The 20,029-nt window shown below is 40.9% G+C and overlaps 2 protein-coding genes across 3 annotated transcripts in view; both read right to left on the bottom strand.

Moving 5' to 3' along the window:
• Positions 1–1,756: 1,756 nt before the first annotated feature.
• ctdspl3 (CTD (carboxy-terminal domain, RNA polymerase II, polypeptide A) small phosphatase like 3) lies at positions 1,757–9,122 on the bottom strand. The gene is made up of 11 exons (XM_076088194.1): positions 8,171–9,122; positions 6,608–6,731; positions 6,366–6,506; positions 6,020–6,128; positions 5,694–5,805; positions 4,989–5,075; positions 4,496–4,558; positions 4,037–4,116; positions 3,445–3,571; positions 2,998–3,093; positions 1,757–2,238 (listed from the first exon to the last, which is right to left on the bottom strand). Exons 1-11 carry the CDS (start codon positions 8,303–8,305, stop codon positions 2,173–2,175), a joined length of 1,140 nt encoding a protein of 379 aa, XP_075944309.1. The 5' UTR covers positions 8,306–9,122; the 3' UTR covers positions 1,757–2,172.
• A 148-nt stretch (positions 9,123–9,270) lies between these two features.
• The window catches only part of arid3a (AT-rich interactive domain 3A), a 42,583-nt gene continuing 31,824 nt past the window's right edge, over positions 9,271–20,029 (bottom strand). For both annotated transcript variants that reach the window (XM_076088193.1, XM_076088192.1), the window contains 5 exons: positions 19,039–19,222; positions 17,618–17,865; positions 17,041–17,328; positions 15,969–16,058; positions 9,271–15,576 (listed from right to left, as the gene is read on the bottom strand). In XM_076088193.1, the coding sequence (XP_075944308.1) occupies positions 15,434–15,576; positions 15,969–16,058; positions 17,041–17,328; positions 17,618–17,865; positions 19,039–19,222 (953 nt within the window). In that variant the 3' untranslated portion in view covers positions 9,271–15,433. The remainder of the gene's footprint in view (positions 15,577–15,968; positions 16,059–17,040; positions 17,329–17,617; positions 17,866–19,038; positions 19,223–20,029) is intronic.

Genomic DNA, 20,029 nt, shown 5'->3' with positions numbered 1-20,029 from the left:
ATAGCAGCGCTGAAACCTTATATTCTGAGGCCATTCAGCAGCAATTACAACAGTTAACAATCAGATTTCAGACACAGATGTGAATTAATTTAGCTCAATGAAATGCTGGTGGAACGCTTTATTCAAGTAGAAACATGCCGCGTATACATTTACTTACTTTAGTCGGAGGTTACAGAGTATTTGGTGAGTTTACTCTTCTCGCAGTAAAAAAAACAACCTCTCCGTCCTTCTCTGCCTTTCTTCCCTCCCCCTCCGTTTGCTTTTTGTCTTCCAGGATCCTGAACTTCTGAATCAAATTTCAGGACGGACAAAATACAAGGATTTTCCTCCGCCCACAAAAGAGTTTTTTTCTTTCTTTCCTGGGTACCATGTCCAACACCATATGGAGCAAATAAAGCCAGAGGAGGAAGAGGAGGAGGCACTTTGTCTCAGTTTACCTCCACATTCAACATTAACAATCACATTCGTCACAAACACGAGTTTAGCGAAACAGGACAGTAAACATTTACACTCAAACTAAACCTCAGTACTCCCGTAATACGCACACAGGGTGATAGTGTGTGCTACTGCGTAATGACTTTACTGCACTGTTTAAGTCCTGGATCCATTACTATTATCTCATTAATGAACTACAAGATGTTCACAGGAAGATTATATCTACTGTGAAATACGTGAACATGCGGCCCCTTTGTTTACTTATTTACATATACACATTTGTATTATTTATTAATGGCTGGTTACATAATACATTTATAGGCCTATTGAAATGATTAGTCGATTGATAGCTTATTAATCAGCAACTCATTTTATAATGGCTTAATAGTTTAAGTCAGTAATTTAAAGTCTGAAAGCATAAATACAAACATTTGCTCTAGATAAAGTATATTAGTGTATTGGACCAAATAAAATACTACTTGAACAGGTCACATAAGGCCACATCATTTAGTAAGATTTTATTTCAAAACAATTCATTAACTGAAGAAATAATCAGTTTATTTATTTTGGTATCACTAAATTCATATAACATACATATAATACTGCCATCATATAATATAGCTTTGTTTGGGTATTTCTGTAATATACTAATAAAACTTAAATTGCTGATTTAATTTTCTCTCAACAAATTAAACCTTTTTGTCTTATTAAGCAGTTTTTAGAGTATCTATCAGAGATGCCAGTTTTAGATCAAAAATCTGAGGCACGCAGATGAGTTTAATATGATCGCAATATTTCTTTATTAATACATTGAACTGTAATCTCTGAAAGGGATCCCACCGATTCTACACATCTTTTCCATTTGTTCTTTTAAACCCCGACACACTGGTGACTCTTTCCTGCTGCACAGGAAGTGAAGAGTTGTATTTGCTCAGCAGCAGGAACAGCATTATTTTAGAAAAATAAAATAACTGCACCACAGAAACACCACTGAAAACCCAGTGAAGACGTCCCAAAAGACAAACAATAACACCCGACTTTGATGAAACACACCAGCAGACAGGACGTTGACCAGGATCAGGCAGTCTTGTGGAAAACGTATTATATCATTTTAAACAGTGACAGGATAAAACAAACATGATTTCATTGTGCTGCAACACTGACAATATCCATAGCTGTGCACGTCATCTTCCTCTACATCACTGTGAAGCAGCTTTCATGACACACTGCTCACCTCACATGGTGAGAAACGTAGATCTAGTATTAAATCAAATACCGTTTCACTAAACTGAAACAGATTACATGCGACAGAAAGACAATATGACTGAGAGAAGTGCTTTATTTTCCGATTTATTATCCATGAGTTGCAGACAAAAAAAAAAAAAAAAGCATATCTAAAATATACAGAAATAACAGCCGTGGATTAGCAATATAATCAATAAATTAAAAAGATCTTGACTATAAAGTTTTTTCTTGTAAATATAAACAGTTTATTGCCCTGTGGAATGAGTCTTGGAGAAACAGGGTTTCAGTAACAAACGACCAGCAGCATGTTTGAAATACCGACGCTCTGTCTTTTGAAGTCATCGGGGAGGAGAAAGGAGGGAGAGCAGGTCCACCACAAAGGTTAGCTAGTTCTTACTGGATTCTGCTTTTGGCCAAAGCATTAAGAAAGCAAACACGAGCCGTGAAAGTCACAAAGTAGTTAAAGTGAGGGCGGGGGATGGGGGGGTCCTGTTAGTCCTCCGACAGCAGCCTGTGGAAGTGGTCCTTCCTCTTCTTCAGCACCTCCCGAAAATCCTCCTGAAAAAACACAACAGGAGATATTGGAAGTGAATGATGAAACCGGGGAGGAAAGACCGCAGATGCTGCAGCAGATAATCAGCCGCTTTATTCACAGCTGACTGAAACATGTACAGGCTGCACCGATGATGTACAAACACTTCAAACTATAGTCCTGAAACAAGTACAACGTTACACTGAAACACACGTATTAATGGCTCAGTTCTTTAACCCTGCAAATACTTTTGATACTCAAGTATATTTTAAGAGTCAAAGTTTTTCTTGTTGATTCAGATATTCCAACTTAGGATGTTTTCTAATACGATTACGTATCCGATAACAGTGCTGTCTTTCTCCCAAATCTTAAATCTGTAGGGCTGCAACTAACAATTACCTTCAGTATCCATTAATCTACTGATTATTTTCTAAAGGAATAGCTTGGTCCACATGTTGGAGCTGCAACTATTAGTTGATTAATGGATGGCTCTAATGATCTGTAAACCTGGTTTTATGTCAGGTAACAAGTGGCCAGCGGTTGCTGTAGCACCAAGAACTGAGTCGGTGGCTCGCTGTGGCCGAGTGAGCAAGTAGTACAGTTAACCCCTGTATTTAACACGGGTCAGTCACATTACGGCCAATACCCGATCTGTTTCATAAGGTACTTACTTAAATCCCAGAACTCATAGGATTAAAAAAAAAAAAAGACACAGAGGCAGCAATCTACAATCTAATACTTGTGATATGTAGTAATCATAGAAGCTGATAAAATGACAGACATACCGCTGCAGACAGCTTCTCCATGTAGGGGACGAGCTTCTGGAGTTCTCGGTCCTCCGACTCTCCGGACCAGCTCTTGATGGGAATGGTGTTCATCAGCTGCAAAAACACCAAAAGACTTCAATGAATACAAACGACGATGTAAGTGTGTCACAGTGTAGTCGCAATTGCAAGATAATATCTGACCATCATCTGATTACAAACACGGAGGAACAAAAGAAAATATCTTTGATGTTATTCAAAGACAAGTCTGATGAAAGTCTATATTTGTATTATTGTCAACCAAGATATTATATTTGCATCCCATTTTTTTGAAGAGATGGATGAACACGTTGATGACTTTGGTCCTTTCATTGGATGTGCTGATAATAACAAAACTGTAGAATATCACCATACAATAATGACGCAGCATTACATTTCAAACCAGCATCCAAAAGTCGCCGTGCTTACGTGATACGGGTACGTGTGGGGTGCGTTGTCCAGAACAACCGTCTTGGCGAGATCCCTCCCGAGAACGCCGAGATCTTTGATGTAGTGGCCGAGAACACAGGCGCAGTCGTCCTGATACAGGCGATGTCTGTAAGACAAGTCATCAACATGTTCACACACGTTTCTGTGAACCAAGCACCGTCATTTGATGAATTGTAATATGGAACATAGGTGCTCTCAATGAGAGCGAAGTTTGAGGAGCATGTCATGATACAGGCAGCACACCCGCGTTTACTGTCGATCGTCTGCTCATCCCGTCTATTTGACATCAACAACGTGAAGCCAGAAGGAAAGCTGAACTCTACTGTCCTCACCATTATAAGTCACTCTGGAGCTAAACCCCTCACACTGTCAGACATCACAGAGTGACCGACTAACCCACCAACAGACCGCGTAACATCTCTGAGCAGCGTCAGGAGGTCAGTGTGCTGCTCACAGACGGGTCAGCAGCAGGCCAACACTGAGCCCGATGAAGCTGACAAGAGTGCACGTCTCTGCGGTCGAGCAAAGAGTTTATGAAACACAAGTGGAAGCGGATCTTATGGAGACATACCGAAACAGTTTTCTCTGAGGGTCCAGGATGTCCAGTATCTTCTCAGCATATTCCTTCTTGGCACATGTGTAAACAAACAGCTGGAACAGAACACAAAACAACAGCTGGAAGAGATTCCACACAACCAGACAAAGACTACATTTTGTTTTAATATAGAAAGAAAGAAAAAATTTAAATATATTGGTTCAGATGAAAACTAATTAAAGGGGATGGTAGAGCATGGTGATATGGCCTAAAAATAAAATCTATTATGTTTTCATATCACATCCGATTCAAGAGTTTCATCTTTTCTATCTGTTTCATTGATTCACCAATGTGAACTATAAAACTAAATATGAGCTGAGTCACTATTGAGTCAATAAAACAACAAACATACTGTGGACAGAACTGGTCCAGAACCAAATGCATCATTAAAAGACCAGACAGTTTCATTTGATATCAGAGTAACTCAAACTCTACCTCATAGGTCTTTGCCATGGACTGCAGGAACTCTTTGACGTGTGGCCGTAGGATCATGTACACCTGTTGATGAGGGGGAGGAGAACAGAATAAAGTAACACGTTCATACAGACGCAGTTCCTATTCCATTATCTAAAACGGTCAACTAGTTCACTTAATCTGGATTCAGAAAACAAGTATTTTTTTTGCACTTCACTGCAGCACTGAACCATAAACAGTTGGCTGTTAATGTTAACATGTTAAACCATCTTTAAATCACAGATAACTGAATGAAATAAAGAGACAACATGGTGGAGACGAGTGTGTTATTGTTAGTTCTGGTATTTCTCCAGATTAAGACTAGATTTCCTCATATCTCCTGCTTGCTGTCGTCCCTCACTGAAGAGGACTAACACACCGAAAGAATCGGTCAATCATCTTTCCACTCTTTTCTTCCACCTGGGATCATCAGCTCAGTGTGCGTGAGAGTCAGAAGCGTGCAGTGAGGGGTCACCTTGTACTGATGGTCCTGGAAAGCTGTGTGGAAAGTGTACTCCGCTTCCTCGATCACATTCAGAGAGCCGAACATCAGGGTCTCCTCCTAGAAGGACGTAAATCAATGTGACTTCAGTTTATTTCACATTAAAACCCAACACCAAATACTAAACGGGAGGCAGTGTTAAATTATTTTAAAAACGGATTATTGTGTGGCTCAGTGGAGAGCAGGGTCGTCCTTCAATCAGAGGTTCGATCCCCGGCTCCGCTAGTCGCATGTCGTTGTGTGCAAGACACTTAACCCCAAATTTCCAAAAGTGGTCGCAAGGACTAGAAAAGCGCTATACAAGTACAGTCCATTTACACCTCAGAACTCATCCCGATATCAGCTGTGACATAATCAATAAACACCAGTGACCCAGTTCCATTGGCAGCCATACATGGCCATGAAAACGTTAGACAATTTTTCAATCACTTGTGCACCTCTGAAAATGGGGGGATTTTGTTAAAATGGCTTTAATTCCTAAACGGTTAATGTGATATTTTTGTTATACCCGGTGAATTAAAGCTGAAAGTCTCCACTTCAACCACATATTGACTGCTTCATTTCAAATCCATTGGAGTCGTGTAAAGAGGCAAAATTAGAAAAATTGTGTCACCGTCCAAATACGTATGGCCCCGACTGTATCTGACTTGTGCCCATGCGTGAGAGCAGGATACTCACCAGGTCGACCACCAGCGTGGCCTCTGGGGTGCTCCTGGTCTTGGGGGGAATATCTCTGAGTTGGGGTTGGGAATGCTGAGACTGCGACTGTATGTTCTTGATGAACGTGAAGCTGGAAAAGACAATAATGCTTTTAGAAATAGAAAGAATCGCTAACAACATTAATTTATGGAGCAACACTTGCATAACAACACCGCTACATTTTTATTTAAAGTACTAGTCTCTGTTAACTTTATGAAAAAGTAGATAAAGATATGATCTAGTGGGGTGCAGGGTTGCTGAATTACCATAAAGGGGTATATGGTTGAAAGAGGCTTTATACTTACGGATTGAAGATCTCATCATCCTCTTCTCCAGCCAGAAGGTCAATGGAGCCAAAACCAAACACGCCTTGTTCTGGGCTCATCATCACACTGCTTCCAGCACGCTTCCCATCTGGACACAAAAAAATCAACAAAATGTACAAACTGTAACAGGAACACTTATTACTTCCAGCAAATGTTTGCCATATTTAATAAACTCCACATTGTCTTAATGATGGGAAGCTCTTCGGTACTTTGTCCCGGGTCTGTTCTCAATGTTGAGGTCTTGCATTCATGTAAGCTCAGTCTGATTAAGGCACTGCAAGCCTTCTGTAGAACGGAGACTTGCAGTGACAGTAGCTGTACTCACTCTCTTTGGTGGGTGTGAGGAAACGCACGATGGGCGAGTAGATGTTTCTGGCTGTTGTATTGCGAGGAGACACCGGGTCGATCTCCGACAGTATGCGTTCATGGCGCATGATGGGCCTGATCGGAGTCTTGAATGACAAATCTAGACCACAAGAAGACAATCAGTCAGAAAATATAAAAAGAAGAGCAGTGGACAGTTTAAGGAATTCATATTCAGGAAGAAAGCCCATATTAAAAACATACCAGGTTCTCTGTCCTCAACAGCGATGGCTCTCTTCCTTGCCCGGCCACGGGGCAGTGGTCGCCTCGTCATTGTGGGGATTTCGTCATCCGAGTGGTGGGAGTCATCGTCCAAGGTCTCTTTATCCTACACCGTACAAAAAGTTTATTTTTTATTTTTTTTAAACTAGAAGTGTGATTGTCAAGACATATTAGGACTAAAAGACCAAACACCACCATAATTGCTGCTCTAAGAGGTCTTTTATCAAGCACAGCAATGCCCAAAGTCCTATTGTTTCGCTACAGTTGGGGGAATAATGAGAATAACTCAAAATTAATTTATCTTACAGTGTACAAATTGTAAGATTGGCTTCGGAAATGCGTCCAAATGTCTGTGTAACTGAAGTGGAACACATCTGCCTAAAATACCATAATAATCTTTAAAGAAGCAGGAATACTACAGCCACTCACTGCCTCGGTAAGTGTACTGATTTGCACAGACGTTGAGCTACATTATGCATTAATCCTGAGCATTTGAAACAGACAAACAGCAACATGAATACTACATGACTGTGCTATTATTGAAATGGAAAACAGACACAAAAAAGACAAACGGCACAACAACAACAAACAACGCAGATCTGTTTCCGAGTTAAAATGCCAACAAGGTACTATAGTGGCATATCAACAATGCATAGCAAAAAGCCCCAGATTGTGCACTATATGATTGTGTCTGTTTTTCTATTTGCCTTTTTCGGATACAGTCACAACAAAAGGAAATGACCGCATGCGAGCCATAAACAAAATGACCTAAAACAGCAAGCACACATTGCTGGAGTCCTGTTTGTTTGTCTGCATGCATGAGTCTACTGACCTACTTTTACCAGGACCCTCTTACATGCAACTGGGCTGTTTAATCCTCTACTGCAGCACCAATACACTGTCAGACACCACGTCACACAGCTGCATCTGAACCGTATGTAAAAGCATCACAGGGGGAGACGCTAAGGTCTGGTGTTGTCTAAATGTTGAACGCTTAAAGCATCCATTGAAGGATTTTAAACCACGTGTTGGATACGACTGTATTGCTTTGTCTATTACATTCCGTTGACATTTACGTTGTAACGAGGAGCAAGATCCGAGATTGGGAGCATTTCGATTGCCTCTAAACGGCTCTCATGATAGCTAACAGTGCTAGCAGTGCTAACAGTGTTCCCTTCAGGGGGAACCGACGGGTCATGGCTTTGCTTCTGTCGGGATCAACTGTAACCACCGTATGATGACAGCATGTATGAGCGGTGGTCGCGAGTTTACCTCTGGGGCACGCGCATATGTACCCAAGCACGTGTAACATCACACACAGCAGCTGCTAGCTAACGTTAGCGACGCCGTCCGACGCTACCGTTTAGTTTCACCACTGGCTAACGTCCGTAGCATTATAATCAGATCAGAACACTGAAACGAGGCTACTTATACTACTAAATCCGGCAATTTAGTACACGATGTGTATTGTTTTAACGAACCTATGTGGGGCTGTTATAAGTCCACTGATTGAGAAACTAATGTTAGTAAAGGGTCGTGTGTTACCTGGGTTAGAAGAGGGCTTTCTGTCCCCGATACAACATCTTTTATCGGCGTCGCTTTGTTGGACCGTCGGCGGTTGCTTCGCGGCGTTTCCAAACAAGCTGTAACGTCAACGGTTTTTTGAGACCTAAGTCTCATTTTTTATCTTCAAGTGGGACCTGTAAAAACATCAACACACGAACCACTCTACTGTGATGAAGCTACTTTCTCTAAATCCTGTACTTTGCTCTTCTTCTTCTTCTTTCCTCCACCAGGCTCGCTTCAGTAGAACAGTTTGTTTAGCACCGCCCCCCTCAACTCGAATCATTTAAAACTGCCGGGGTGCGATAGGTTCACCACCGCAGACACCATTGTTGGGCGGTGCTTCAGAAAGCCCCAGCGTCACCGCGAGACTCGGGCCATCATCGAGAGACCAACACAGAAACTTTGTTTTAAATGCTCATTTACTTCAACATCTCGTTTATTTAAAATGAATAAATAGATGAACATGACAGTAAAAATACCAGTGAAAATCCTAGATCACATGTTATCAGTTGACAAAAATATACATTATCTCAATTAAGTAGACTATTGTCAATATACATAACTTTGTATTGCACTAACCTGTAGTCAACAAAGACTTCTTTTAACAGTGGTAGAAAAAGTATTCAGATCAATTAGCAATTTTAGCAGTGGTGGAAAGTAAGTACATTTACTCAAATACTGTTGGCCTACTTAATCTAAGTACAATTTTGGTTTACTTGTAGTATTTCGATTTTGGGCTACTTTATACTTTTAATACACTACAATTCAAGGGCAAATATTGTACTTTTAAATAAATTAAACTATAAGACAATTAAAAGAATAAGTTAATAAAGGTAACTTCTGGATTCCCCGTAAAATTGACTGCCTCATTATGCAGAAGAAACTGCTACAAGTTTCAGGCCTGTTAACTAAAATAATTTGTAAAAAGGCTGATGTTGAGCTTTAAGCACTTTTTGGGGGCAGCATCAATATAATAAACACATTTTAAATAAAGACTGAGCTATCCCATTAAAAAGGATGGAACATATTTCATATAACTTATCTTAGGATACATTAAAAAAAAACATCCAAAACTCTGGTAACATTTAAGAAAGGTGATATTTTATTAATTTCAGATTCAAAATAAAAGTATTCACACAAACACATATTGAGTAAATAGACAAGAATAGCTCTTCACCCTTCAAAAACAAAGAAAACAAAAACAGATGCATTTCCCGCTGCCACTTCACTGTTACTGTGGTTACTGGTAGACATCCCATTCATTAAAAAAAATCAGTTATTGATAGAAAAAGGAGGAATAAGCACACATTAATAATAATAAAAAAAAGACTGAAAAGCCACTCATAGTACTAACAGTGGTGCTAGAAGCAGCACTTGTTGTAGTACTAAGTAGTAGCTGTTGAGCTGGAGGTTCCCTGTTGATGCTCGAACTAACCTGTAACACAGAGAGAGGGAGAAAGACACCCCAGAGTCCAAAATAAACCTCTCCGTCACTTACCAGGGTGATAAATATACATGCAGAGAGTATTTTTATTTGTTTCCAGTTGAGATAATGATATGAATACACCACCATACTTTCAATACAAGCTCACATGATTGTAACTAATCTTAAGCACTAACCAATACTGGTATGTTGGAGTCAATTTCAGACCCTGGTGCCAACTCCCACTCCCTCTTTGTGTACCCACTAAACTGTAACTGTGTTAAATACATCAAACTGGAGGTAGAGGTAGATTTTCCTGAGAACTTGTAAGAGACAAGAGCCTTGTTTCAGTTCTGAAGTTAACTTGAAGACACGCAAAGCCAACACGCACTTCACATGCATCTGTAAAATAATCATTATCATCGCTATATTAATGAATCTGCTCTTAATGTAATCTCAGTGTGCCGGTGTTGCTACAGCATATTTTAAAAAAAAAAAGAAAGAAGCAAATAAACAATATGAACATGATATAATTCACAGCCCTAAACAGCCATATTTCAGAAATATTATATTTAATGAATCTTTGTAATACAGGTTAATTCATACAACAATTGTCACAGCAGAAGGCATCTTGTTAATTCTCATTTTCCTTGTCCACTGTCCCCCTGATGGAGGGAAAGTCTGTGGTGAAGTTCAGTCAAAAGCCCTTAAACCCCACATGCACCTTAACCCGTAAATGGTAAAGAATTTCCACGTCAGCAACATGGGAACAGGTGTCTGAGTCAATTTTCCAAGAAAGACACTCTGGATAAGATTTCAAGTGGTTCTTTAGCTACGGCTGTGGTGGAAGTGAAAGCAGCAATATTTCAAGGTAAACATTTGAATGTTATAGCACAGAGCAAGCAAGCCGACCACAAGAGACTCCGAGGGTTTGTGCTGATTGGGAGTCAGCCCCTGAAAATCACTACATTTACTTCCTTCCTTGTCAGGAAATCAAACTCCAAGACAAACAAAATGCATTAAGAATGTGATGAAAATGAGTCGAGCAGAGTCATTGTTTTCTGATCTGTACAACAGCACATAAATGCACCAAACAAGCATACTTTAGAAATCAACCCAAGATTTAAAACTGCATTACCACACAACATTAATATAACTTTGACAGAAAAAAAAGCAGAGATAACCGCAGACACAAAGTCTTGAGTGAGCATCGTCTATCTCACGATGACAACAAACAGACACATAAAAAGCAGCTGGTAGCATTCAGAAAAAGAACCTGTCTGAACCAAAAACCTGCTAGAAACTCAAAACAACCTCTGGTTTCATGCAGAGTTAAGACTGATGCAGTTTTCACCGCTACCATTGCTCCAATGTTTCTTTCAATAAAGAGGAACCTGCCTGACCACAGCTACAGAGAAACGAGCAAGGCAAGTTTGAATATTTACTGTTTACTGTTTTTAATAAGTAAATTAATCCTGGAAGTGAATGCATCGAACAGCGATCGAGTCTGGGTTCAGTGGAGGATCAAGGAACACCCTCTGGAAACACTGGGGGGAAATGAACACTGAAAGTTCATTCATTTGCAGTAAATGCTCAGATTGAAGGACACTGAATGTTTGCAGTCTTAGCTCAGACCTGTTTGCATCTCCATTTAGGGAATCTGAACTGATTGTGCGTCATAACAAAAACCTTCCACTGAGGGGAGCTCTTAGTGAAGACATTGAAGCTTGAACAGAACCCTCAATGATCCCAGGTTCCCCTTGCATAAACAAAGGTGATATCTGATTGTCTGTGGTCCTTACAATCTCTTTCATACTCAAAGTCTTTATGAACCTGCATCAGCAACATTTTTGATGAGGTTTTCCTGCTTGACCACAACCTTCAACAGTCTGAAGCAAGGCAATCTGCTTTATTAGTTCTTGAGGTAGAAACGAGGCTCGATTGTAGTTAGAGGGATGTCCCTTCAACCACAATGAGTGTTTGGAGGTATACAGTGTTCTCATAACGTCTCCTAATTGTCACTACCACGCAATTAAAAACCTTCCCTGAAGTGAGAGCACGAGAGCTGCAGTACCTCCACTATTCAAATGCAAATATCTCACAAAGCCGGTCGATGGATATATACAATAAACATGGATCCATTGAAGGGGGCAGGTGCTTGAATGTTGCCTCAGGGGCCAAAAGGTCACAGGGTCAACTCTAAAAAAGCAATGTTGATCCTTTAGATCAGTATTGATTGAGCTCTGCTTTCTCCAGCAATCCTCCCCCCCCCCAAAAAACGAATGCTTTCAGCCACAGTATGTCTCTATTTGATTGTCAGCCATTACCAGCAACTGTGACATCTGCTACTCATGAAGACAGACAGAGAGAGAGAGAGAGAGGCATGCCAGGCTTTCTGTATGTCACCAAACTGACCGAGTAAAAACATCCTTTTACATTGTGATTTATTAAATTCACAGCTGCTTTCACTGATATCTTTTTGTCCTAGTTATGGCCTATAAACGGATACATTAGCATAACATATAACCATTACTGTAGAGACAATTTTAAGAGCAGCAGTTAGGAGAAGTCTTGAAATCAGACTGCATCAAAACTGCATGAATGCCATTCACATTGTAAAGTCTGCTGGACTGAAGCAACATCTGCAAAACAACTAGCTCTTCCCCACATAAACGATATATGTTGCTAGCATCACCTCCTCTATATCTGTAAAATGACTTCTGCAAATGTTTCTCAGACATATAAACTATTTCATGGGTTGAGTTACACGTAGGTGGTCGGAGCCAAAGAGCTGTGGTTTGTGAGTAGCATCAGACACCCAGTGAGAAAATGCAGAGGTTATGAAGAGAAAACCACGCAGTCTAGTCCTGCTTTGCTGCTTAGCCTTGATCAAGTTCAAACTGTGTCCAGGTATAGAGCCAGCAGAAGCCAACCGGTGCCACCTTTAGCTCAGGAGAGTAATATCTGTTGCTGTTGTTTTGACACTAGTGCCACCTATAGGCAATAACTGTTACAACTGCAATTTTCTTTCCTTTTGTCACGGCTCTATCTGAGTGTTTGAGGTTTTGTAGTTATCATTTTAAAGGCTCAAAACAAGCAAGCTGGCCTATCAAAATGATCTACAAGTGCCGGAGGAAGCTCAGGGGTAATGAAAAAAAGCTTTCAGTCAACGTCACACAAAGAAAACAGCAACTATGAAGACATAAAAGTGAAGCAGTAGCACTCACTGCCTGCAGGTGGGGACATCAACACATCTACAAGTCAAAACTGCTGCCGTTACTTTTCTTGCCTGTAGGTGGCGCAGGTTGTCATGCATTGAAGTGGTCTGATAATGCATCAGCAGCACGCCCCTTGTGGAGAGTCAGCTGTCTACCAAATGTGAATAAGTGGGTCTGTGAGTGAATTAGCGGCTTCTCTCGACAAATGAGATCCTGTCTTTGCTTCAAGTTCGGCCTCTGAGAAACCTTTTAAAATCCAACAAAAGCGCCACTTTTTTTTTCGAGGAAGTAATAAAACAAGTGAGGCTGGACAGATCCCTTCTCACTATTTTACTAAACTTTAAGAACGTGTCTTTGAATGAGAGTTGTTGGCTGTCCGTTTAGAAAGAGTACCTTTCAAAACTGACCAGTGTTTGAGGTGCAGCTGGTGGTGATTTCCCACCGAGAGGCGAAAATAGAATCAAAGCCGCGACAGCCATCTGGTGATATTTGACTGGAACAGTAAAAACTGATTAGACTGATGTACTGCTGGCTCTCTGGTCATCTCCTGCTGTGTTAAGGCCTCAGAACAGAACCCATTTACAAAGCCTGATTTACTTCCTAACGTCAGTAGGAATGAGGCTGCTTTGCGTAGGGGGGGCAGGGCAGAGTAACAATCTTTAACAGTCCAGAGAGGTAACACAGGTTAAAGTTCAAAAAGCTGAATGATTGATCTACCTCACAATGCAGAAACACAATGACACGTTATTGATATGGTATCCCCACTGGGGCTGACTTAACTATTTAAACATCTACCTGCAGTGAGTGTCCGTACAAACACTAAGACACAGGCGAGCGCTCAGCCGCAGCTATGATTACCTCTGAGATCACATTGTCAAAAGCCCAGATTAAGCAACATCTAAAAACAGTCAGAGGATCACAAGACATTCTCTGTTATGTCCCTGACAGCTAGTCTCAAGGTGACCCGGTCCTTGTCACAGCATAGGATAAGAAGCACTTGGATCAGAAGAAGCACTAAATCATGCAAAACACAAAGCGGAAACGAAAAAATAAAAGCATCTGTAATCTATAATACAAAAGAACCACAACAAAAGAACATCAGATATGAGCTGAAATAACTTTCAAGTTTCTGAAGCTCAGAAAGCGTCTCCTGACACCTGATAATCCATGACAGTCAGGAAATCAACATTTCCTGCCTCACTCCTGATCGCTGAAGGGCTTTATCTACAAACACAGGCATGCATCTGACCTGAAGACAATCACTTGACTAGAAGGCCAAGTTAGAAACAAAAAAAAGATGAAAATTGTCTTTCCACAGAGAAGGATGTTGAAAAGCATTGCTCTGTCAAGATATTGTACAACGCGATGAGCAGACGGACACCTGAGAACAATCGAAAACGTGTAATATTCACATACAGTCTGAACCCCAAACAGCAACAGTCGGTGTGGATGCTGCCGAGGCTCAGAAAGGCCAGCATGTAGAGGTGCAGCAAGGAGAATAAAAACAATCTCCTAAGAAAAGTTTTATTTCATTTTCCCATCTGCACAACTGACTTTCCTCTTACAAAACAGCAATTTTTTAACATAAGCTTGACGAAAAACCTGCAAGATTGGCACAGATATACATTGAACTGGCCTAATGTCAACAAGCAGGTGAGGATTTTAGACTTTGCCAGCTGTCTCAGGAAGAACAACCACAACAACCGCTTGAACTTGCAGCTACGTAGCATTCTAGTTAAATCTATCACCGAGACTCTGGTGGTCAATAAATAATGGATCAAATGTATGAAAAAATGAACCAATATTCCTGCAGATTGAGAACCAGTTGCTTTACATTTCACTGGAGAATCTGTGGCACTGATGTGATGTGTACGTCGGTACACAACAGGAGCGCAGACCTGCAACGGGCTCTTCCAAATATAGATCCAAAATGGCTGCCATGTGAATACGGTTTTACACAGAATGAGGTCACAACGGTACATTGTTATATGCCCTGACGAAACAACATATACCTTTAAAGCTTTTCTGATTAAAAATAGAGAAAATTCATACTTTCTTTTTTTTTTTTTTTATAGAACTCTAAATATATATATTTGTCCTGCAGTGAGAGGATTATTAAAGATTTAAATGATAAAACACAGTAAAGATAATAACAATAATAACAATGAAAAGGTAAAATAAAACAAAAAAAAAATCTCTCCCCGAGAGAATAAAACATTGCTGTCAATCAGTAGCTGTGTTTGAGTGTAAACAGTGCATTGCCTTTCCTTGTTATTTACTTCTCTTTTGTTCTGTACATCTATGCAGAAATAAATAATTCACAGGTTGTGCATGTTTGTTTAGCATATACTGGCTCTCAGTTGAGATGTTATTTTATCTTTTTTTTTCCGAAATCATTTTGGCTATGAAGAACAAAAGAGGTGAGTTGCTGAGAGAAAACCTGAGATAGTGTAACTGAGCTTCAGTTTGTGCCTTTCTGTACAGTTTGTGGTTCTTCTCTTTTTGGCATAGATTATGTAGAAAATGAGGTTGATTTTTGGCTTTACTTAGCGTGGAAATAAAAAAAATAAAATAAAATACAGGGGAAAGGCTGTGGGTTTGTTAAGACAACTGATTGCTGGAGGTTGAGGTAGGTGTGTGCTGCTGCTGTGGAGCCACACGACTGCTGACCGTCTTGTTGGAGACGGACGATCCGACCGCACCGGACAAAGCCGACCCTGCTGCTGCCTGAGCAAAAAGAACACCTGGAAAGGAAAGAAACCAGATACACACAAATGAAGGTTAGAATACAAAGTATACCTGTTTAATTTCATCTCCATTTTAAAATAAAGCTTAAAGGACAAGTACAGATACAGAGCTAGCACCAATTGGTTACATCGTGTCACTCCCGCTAAAACCACAAACTGTTCATTTTACAAGGCTAAAATGAAACAAGGCTAGATGTTTCCCCCTGTTTTCAGTCTTTATGCTAAGCTAGTTACTGTAGCTCCGGGCTTAACACACAGACATGAAAGTGTCTTCTTATCTTACTCTAGGAAAATGTGAAATAATGATACAAAATAATGCTGATCAACTCAATGAGTTCCTGTTTATATATTAAATTAAACTTCCTGTGTTACATGACGGCGACACTCACCAGCGTACACCACTCCGTTGAGCTCCACTGACATGCTGATGCTGCTTGTGCCGTTGGTGGTGAGGTTCAGGGCCGAGTCCTGTCTGCTGTCTATAAGGAAGACAAACCCCAAAGAAGAGCTGCGTTAACAAAACTGTAGTTTTCTATTCAGTTTAAAGACTCCAAGATGTCTTTGTATCATCAGTCCAGAGTTGACTTCTGCCTGATATTTCTATGAACCAAAGGAGCAATTTAAGAACACAATACTCTTTCTCACAGCACAAACAATATTGGGTGGGAATTTGCAAAAATGTTCAATATTTCTCTGAAGTCACCTGTATTATCAGTACTGAGAAACAGTTTGCATTTTGAATCAGATAGACAGCAACCAAGACAGACTGTTCTATAAGATCAAAGTGTCTGATGGCAGACGGGAATCCCCGCTCAGACACACACACACACATGCACTGTGTATATGTATGTATACGGCTTCTACATGCTAAGCAGTTCAACATATAGGCCGGCTGAGGTTTACTTCCTCACTGTTGGGTGCAGTGGTTTGTGGTAAGATGACAAGAATGTCTTGAGATACTAACTGCCAGGAAGAGGGAGAGTGTGTGAAATCCAGCTTGTGTAAATTCTGGGGTAAACAATGAAATGTAATATTCACAATGATGCCCACAGAAGATGTGATGTGGTAATATTGATATGCATTTTGTTCCATTATTGCAGATTCTTATCATTTTTTCTTCAGAAGTAGATCTCTCTGAAGATCATACTTTGTACTGATTGATTATTGTAATCCTAAATACATGAGTATGGATTTTAAAATTCCTCAAAGCAGCACCCTATCAACACATTAGTTACAGATCATGCATTTTGAAATGACTGTTGAATTTTACATCAATGTGGTGAGAAAATTAACCTTCTTCCGTCTGAGAAACCTCACTAAAGTCAGACCCTTTGAGACTCGGCAGATGTAAAAAGCTGGTTCACACTTCTGTGTTGTGTTGATTTGATAGTGGAAGGATATCCACAGGGGAGCACAGACTTACTGTCTAACGTGTTTTGTTTTAGCTGAATGAATCAGTACCTTGGTTATTGATGCGGATATTCATGGGTATCTGAGCGGTCATGGCCAGCAGGTTGTGTTGCAGCGCTCTCTGCAGCAGTCGGTGGTGTTCCTCAGCCGGCAGCGCCATCTTCTTCTCTGGTGGCTCGCCGGCCACCAGTTTGTCCCTCAGTTGCTCCAGAGCTGCCATCTGAGCCGCCATCGCTGCCTGTGTTGCTGCTGCCTGCATAGAAGCCATCGAGTGACCCGCCAGGGCCCCCGCTGGCAGACGAGCCACACTGACCCCCGGCAGCGGGTGGCCTCCATCCTCTTTTGGCAGGAAACCACAGAGAGGGAGACATGGGTGAACTTAACTCAAATACAACTGTGTTATCCAGGCAAGACATAAATTAGGTTCCTCCGTGACCACACGGACAGAAAAACAGCTGGTCTGAGATACTTTGTTACTGCTTGCTAAGATATCTTATTTTGGTAACACCCTAACTCCACAGAGGAACTACCTCCAGTCATATGAAGGATTGATATATTCATTTAAAAAATGGCACAGGCAAGTTGCAATGATTCAAAATGTGAGTGCAGCATAATATGTAAACCTCACCTTTCTTGATCTTGTGGATGGGGGTCAGCGAGGCCCCGTTGGTGCCCACCATCAGGCCCACGCTGGATGAGGAGAGCTTTGGCGAAGAGAGCATGGTGGGCGTCCCGTTGGGCGAGTATGTGAAGAGGGAGCTGCCAAAGCTCTGTCGCCGGCCCTCCCGCCGATTACTGTCGATGGCTGCCTGGAGCTCGTTGGGGTTGCTCAGACTTCTCTTAACACATTCATATGGGTACAGGTACTTCATGTATCTGAAAGGAATACAATGACTTTATGTTTCACAGGGATGTCCTGAGATTTAATCGGCCGCTGAAAATGTCAACTACTTCCTAAAACGTAAATAAATACAAAGCTTTAAAACTCTTTCCATCATAAAGAGTGCTCCTCCGCACCATATACTGGCTCCCAGTGGCTGCTTGAATCCGGTTTAGGACACTGGTACTTGCCTACCATACCTCAGGCCCGTCCTTCATCCAGAACATGGTCAAACCATACACCCCAGCCCGTCCACTACGCTCTGCTACCGCCAATAGACTTGCTACTCCCTCATTACGAAGGGGGCCGACTACCGCTCAGCAAAGTCTCGACTGTTTGCTGTCCTAGACAAACAATGGTGGAACAAGCTCCCCATTGACATCGGGACAACAGAAACTCTGCTAATCTTACATTGCAGACTGAAAACTTATCGGTTCAGATCTGTTAGAAACAAACAAAAAGTCTCTTTCTCCATGTTGTCTCTAAATCTAGCACTTGAAGCAGCTCAGCATATTTGCTGAAGTTGATGCACTTGCACGACTTTTGTTGTTGTACTCACATGGTTGAATGCACTTTTTGCATTCTAATAAACTAAATAAATGTAATGTTATAGTGATGTCATCAGAATTGTCTCAGATTGGGCTTGAAGAGGATTTCAAGGGATGGACAATAACTTGAGGAGATAGAAGAATCAACTAAATAATGGCTCAAGAATCTTAAAGCTGCCGGTCTCATTCTCATGGGAAGGGCTCTGCGGTGCAGCTAATTAGGAGTGAGAGAGTACTGCAATCTGAGCCAACTACAGGAAATTACTTCAAACAAAGGAGTTAATTGGTCGAACAAAATGGTTGTTGACATCTGATAGCCAGCAGCTCCACATGCTTGAAATCGCTGAGCAAAAACAATAGGATCATGGGTATAAGAGTTGTGGCTGAATTAAGGTATAGAAAACTCAAATTAGTTGTGTTGTTGATCTCTATTCTGAGCAGGAAAAACTATCAATTAAAATGGCTGCTTGTGAGTTTTGCTCACAGGTCTGTGTGGCTAGTCTAACAGTGTGAATCCAAACACAGACAAACACAAATGTAACCAACTCTATGTGTGTGTGTGTGTGTGTGTGTGTGTGTGTGTGTGTGTGTGTGTGTGTGTGTGTGTGTGTGTGTACTGACTGTGTGCGGAGGGTGAAGGCTGCACTGGTGATTGAGGTAGGCAGGTTGAGTCCCTTGGTGATCTCCCGCCACAGTTTCTTGTTGATGACCTCCACCAGGCCGCCCTTCTCTGTCACCAGCCTGTAGAGCATGTACAGATCCAGGACCTGCTTGGCCATAATGGGAATACGATTCACTGGGGTTCCTGTAATAACACACACACACACACACACACACACACACACGGGAAAAGTCAACACAACAAAATAATAATTAAAAAACACTATAATAGGAGACTTCTTTTCATGTTGACAGGATTCTTGCTGGGAATCTGCTTTGGGGTTTGAAAAGAGCTTTAATAATTTTACCAACCAATAATATTTAATCAGGACTCATAATGGTGCTGAGGTATAATGATGGTTTACTCAACACCACATCTGACATTTGCTTTACCTACCATTGTCCTTCAACAGACAACTAGGCTGGAGGATGTTTTGACAACACACACACAGAGCTAGGAGCAGATCGGTAAGGAAACACGCTCAGAAACCGTGCTAATAAAGGCATTACACCTGGAAATGTTTGGGGAATGAAGCGTGGTGTACTGGAGGAGAGTGTGTCTATTCATTGTGATGGATCTTTTGATTTTGATCATTTGATTTTCAGTAGACAAAACATTTAAACATTTACAGTGTTTAAATGCGTCTCATAAAATATACAAACCAGTATTTGTTGTTACTCAACCTGACAAAGCTGTTTTCTTGTCTTCAGACTAGAGATGACAAGTTAATGACCTAATCAATATTTCCAATACTATCAATCTGTGACAAATGTCCTTTTCCCAGAAAGGAAAATTAAAGCCTTCATTATTCTTTTCATCAAGATATATTCATTTAAACACACACTGAAGCCAAACTCAATCTTCAGGTCCACGTTTGACATGAAATATGATCAATCCTAGATTTGCATATTAAGGAGCGACGCCTCAGTTATCGGTACGACCTGCAGATGG

Source organism: Anarhichas minor, unplaced genomic scaffold (genome assembly GCF_050575085.1).
Source record: "Anarhichas minor isolate MPS153535 unplaced genomic scaffold, ASM5057508v1 ptg000010l, whole genome shotgun sequence".
NCBI classification, from domain to species: domain Eukaryota; kingdom Metazoa; phylum Chordata; class Actinopteri; order Perciformes; family Anarhichadidae; genus Anarhichas; species Anarhichas minor.
Note: the sequence above shows the minus strand (reverse complement) of the source record. Positions and strands in the feature narration are given on the sequence as shown.

Bases quoted from the DNA above. Each gene is read 5' to 3' on its own strand.
- ctdspl3 (XM_076088194.1), bottom strand. From the start codon at position 8,305: ATGAGACTTAGGTCTCAAAAAACCGTTGACGTTACAGCTTGTTTGGAA. The intron at 5,806-6,019 runs GTAAGTATAAAG...TGTCTTTTCCAG, and splicing joins GATGATGAGATCTTCAATCC to CTTCACGTTCATCAAGAACA. The intron at 5,076-5,693 runs GTGAGTATCCTG...ACGTCCTTCTAG, and splicing joins CCACGCTGGTGGTCGACCTG to GAGGAGACCCTGATGTTCGG.